Raw genomic sequence first — 4505 nt, forward strand, 5'->3', positions numbered from 1 at the left:
GATGAAGCCGCTCATTATTGTTGGTTCAGTATTGTATGAACAGAACTTCAGCCTTATTCCCAAGAGAGCTCTGATCTTGGTAACGTCCTGCACTTTGAGATGTTTGAGTGTTATTCACCGCGTTATTTTCATCAGAGTCAAAGATCCTGATATAATGTGTTTGTTCAAGTGACTGAAACTAATAATAATCGTCAGGGGTGGAGCAGTGTCAGTGGAGACTTACCCCCTGTATAAATCACGGCCCATTGCAATGTATCAGCTCAGAGTGTCTGCCGGAGCAGGGGATTCCACTCCAACAGAAGTCGCAGCTTCTCACAGATATGGAGTATCCATTAATCCTTCAGGTAGAAGATATTTACTATCCTGTTCTTGCAGCTGTTGGCGTTCCTGGTAAGCCGAGATCTCAACAGTCAGTTATGTAAATCTTTGTTGAATGTGCGACTGTGATTGGTAATCTTTTACTCGCTGCATGTTTTACACAGTCACCTGTTCTGTTCCAGCAGTGAATGGTGAGATTTATCTGTCTCTGCTCTTTCTGTATTGAATTGACTGCTTTATATCTACTTCGATCGCTGTGTACCCAAACCTCGAGAATGGTAGTAACTTATTATCTGTACTGAAAGTATTGGAATCAGGAGTCTGGGCTAAGAGCAAGTATCAGACCATCAGTTATTTTTCTCAGTCGACAGAAGCTTCTTGACCTGCCGAGTATCTCCAGCATTTTATGTTTTATATCACACCTTCAGAAATAAGGGTTTCATGTTGTGAGCTAACCTGTCCTGGAAAATAATTAATGTATGTGTTTCCAGTGATTGAAATTCGACAGCTCACGGTCTCCGTGTTAGATGGAGGGCTGCAATTTAAAATAATAGGATCATGTTTGTTGCATGTATTGTAGATGAAGGGAATTGTTTAGGTAAGTAGACTGATAAGTGGGTGTTCTATAGAAATAACATGGTTCCATTTAACTGGGTTCCAATAAGTATTGGTTATCACTGTAATTAAATATTATTTCACTGTGTTTGTATCTGAATCTGCTTCAGAGGCCTGGCTACTGAACCGAGTTTGCAGCTGTAACCTTCACATCTCGTTTTCTGCTTCAGCGTTCAATGACTGTCACTAACATTCGTTACAAAATGAAATGTTTTGAGGTTATATTGTATCAGTTTGCACTTTGTCTGCTGGAATCAGGAGCCCTACTATTGATGTAGGAATTACAAGTAGCAGCGGTGCTGTTGTCATTTTGTTAACAGAACTATCATGCCATCTAGCGCTGCGCTTTAATAAAATAGGATCATGTTTGTTGCATGTATTGGAGATGAAGGGAATTGTTTCGGTGAGTAGACTGATAATTGGGTGTTCAATAGAAATATTAAACTAATCATAGAGGCTTCACCTTTGAACAAAATGACGCTTAGAATAGAAACATTGAAAACGTGGAAGGAGAATAGCATGCAGCTGCAGGATGTTCGCATTGAATCGGTTGTGAAAAAGGCATTGAGAAAGTGATTGGAGACATTGCGGAGAGATGGAGAGGGGCGATGGAGAAATAGACTGAGAAGGAAAACTACAGGGAGGGTGAAGGGAAAGAGAGCGAGAAAGAGAGGGAGAGGGTGGGGATAGAGAGAGGGGCAGCTATGTGAATAATGAATCCGATTGATCTGCTGAAACTTCCAGTACAATTAAGATGACAACATGTGCCTTGAAGGTGACATTAGGATGTTGCGATATTGTGAGGGTTTTATTCTGTCGCTATGTGGTCCTCAGTCTGTTTTGGTAAATTGTTATTTTACTTGTTTACTGACTGAATATCTAAAGATAATTGAAATGTTGTATAGAATAGAATCCTGCATTTCTTAAGCGTAATGCATTATTAGGATAGTGCATTTTATAAACTCTGTCAACTAAATTCAATACAAAACGAGGCTGGTTTAATTAACATATTAAATATAATTTTACTTTATAAATTTACAGAATACACTTTGTCACCAACGAGCTGTTACCTGACACCAGTGGTTGAAAGTATGAATTGAGTTGTGCTACTGGGATTTATGAATTAGATTTCCTCTAACACTCTGCTGCAGGCTCACTGTGAATCCCAGCCTCTCCTCCCACTGCATTCAATCCCCTGTCTCCTCATCCGCTGCTTCAGTTTGTCCGCTTCCCCACACCCTGTGCTCCAGACTCCCCTCCAGCTCCTACATTACATTTTCCTTGTTTCCCTGCCAATCTTACTCACTAACTCCACCTCCAGCTGCCTCTTACAATCAGACGCTAAACATTAAACTCATTGCCAGGGCTCTCGGCCTTTCCCGGTTTGTGTCAGCCCCTTCAGATCTCTTAACACACAGCAACAAATGCCCCACCCTCTGCAGAAACCTTCCCGACCTTTAATGTCTTTCCTCCTCCGTCTGGAGATAAAATCCGGTTTAACCCGTTGCATTCGCGCTCCATAAAAACCCTTCTCATTTCCCCACTGCCACTGTGCAGTCACTCGTTCCTTCCAATAGATCCGGTGCTCACTTTATTCGCTTTCTGTACTGATTTCCCAATGCACTATTGATAAATGTGTTTGAAAATTTCTCTGTCCGAAAGCACTGCCCAGTTCCAGAATCAGCTTCCACCGTTCGATGCAGCAACAAAGTCGGAAATTTCACCCAGATTCTGTCGAAATGTTGCTTTGGCACCAGGTCTGATCGGTAATTTCTCTGCTTCCTTTTCTCTCCCTTCTTTCTAGTTAACTTGGTGGCGATTGTGATCCTGTCCCGTGGAAAGTGCGGTCTCTCCAAATGTATCTCTCGCTGCGTGGTAGGAATGGCATGCGCCGATCTCCTGGTCATTATATCTGATCCAATATTAAGGCAGATCCGTCTGATTTATTTCCCATATTCATTCCTGAACATTACTCCCATTTGCAGTCTCATTGAAGTCATGATTTTTTCTAGCACGATGGTTTCTGTCTGGTTAACAGTCGCTTTCACTTTTGACCGATTTGTGGCCATTTGTTGTGAGAAGCTGAAAACAAAATGCTGCACCGAGAGAACAGCGGCTGCGATTATCGGAACAGTGAGTGTGCTGAGCTGTTTCGAGTGTGCCCCCTGGTATTTTACAACTGCACCTTACTATATAATTGATAATGTACCCTGGGGTTGTCAGCTTAAACCGAGCTACTATACGTCCATCGCATGGACCGCATTTGTCTTGTTTCACTGCATTTTAACACCTTGCATTCCATTCTTTCTAATTTTGCTGCTCAATGTTCTGACGGTCAGACGTATTTTAGCGGCCAGTAGAGTCCGCAGGGAACTCCGGGGCTGCAGCAATGGAGAGAATCACAAGGATATAGAGATGTTGAACCGCAGGAAATCCATCACTTTACTCTTCAGTATAACCGGGAGTTTTATCCTGTTGGGGACGACACAGGTTGTATTTTACATTTACCAGCGAATTACACATAATTATCCTTCCTCCTTCACTGATCCTCTTTATACCACAGAGAGCGTGGCAGGGTTTCTTCAGCTTCTCAGTTCCTGCACCAACACGTGTATTTATGTGCTGACACAAACTAAATTCAGAGAGGAGCTGCAGAACGTGGTGAAATATCCAATCAATCTAATTCTTAGATTAGTGAAACCATAGAAAGCTCAAAGATTCTAAACACTCGAACATAATCCCATTTCATTATTCATCTCATGCACTCCGCACTGGATGGAAAATATATTTTGCTTTCGGAGCACTGCGTCTCAACATGACTCTAAATCTGAATTTGTTAATATATTTTAAAGATATTTGGAACCACTCCACAGACGACACATGATGTGTTTCTCAAATAGACGGCACTAAAGAGCTCACCTGGACATGCAGTAAATGACTACCCTGCAGGTAAAGGAATATTGGCAAACCCGCCAATCACAGTCACTGCTGTGGACCTGATGAGAATGGGAGCACTGCGGAGAAATGAGAGAGAAACACATGGATGGACAGACAGAGAGGTAGACAGATAGACAGAGGGATGGAACACTGGAAGCCCAGAGGCGGGTCGGGACTCGGACCGCCAGGACTGTGCTTATCATTTCTCTTTATTTATCTCTGTCTGTCGGTGAATTTTTCTCTATCTCCATTTCTGTTCATCTCTCCCTTTCCAAGACTATCTGTCGGTTATAAATTCCATGTCTGTAACTGTTTTATTTCTAGCTCCCGCAAACCGGCGGCTGCTCAACTCTTTCTGTCACTCTCTGTCTCACTCTATCCTTCTCCGTCCCACGGTGTCTCCCTCCCTCTCTCTCCCTTTCCCTCTCTCTTAAACTCGCTCCCTCTCTCTCTCAAACTCGCTCCCTCCCTCTCTCTTTCTCTCTCTCTTATGTCTGTCTGCCTATCTCTTTATTTATCTATCTGTCCCTCTGTCTCTCTACATCTCTGTCTCTTTCTCTCTCTCGCTCTGTCTCTCTCTCTATATATAAATACATATATATATAGTCGCCATCTGTCTCTCCATCTCCCTATCA

General features: G+C 42.6%; 1 protein-coding gene across 1 annotated transcript; it reads left to right on the forward strand.

Annotated features, from left to right (window-relative positions):
* Nucleotides 1-320: 320 nt before the first annotated feature.
* LOC139257044 (probable G-protein coupled receptor 139) lies at nt 321-3639 on the forward strand. The gene is made up of 2 exons (XM_070874385.1): nt 321-390; nt 2738-3639. The coding sequence occupies exons 1-2, from the start codon at nt 321-323 to the stop codon at nt 3637-3639; spliced, it is 972 nt and encodes a 323-aa protein (XP_070730486.1).
* Nucleotides 3640-4505: the final 866 nt, after the last annotated feature.

Source organism: Pristiophorus japonicus, unplaced genomic scaffold, assembly GCF_044704955.1.
Source record: "Pristiophorus japonicus isolate sPriJap1 unplaced genomic scaffold, sPriJap1.hap1 HAP1_SCAFFOLD_80, whole genome shotgun sequence".
NCBI classification, from domain to species: Eukaryota; Metazoa; Chordata; class Chondrichthyes; family Pristiophoridae; genus Pristiophorus; species Pristiophorus japonicus.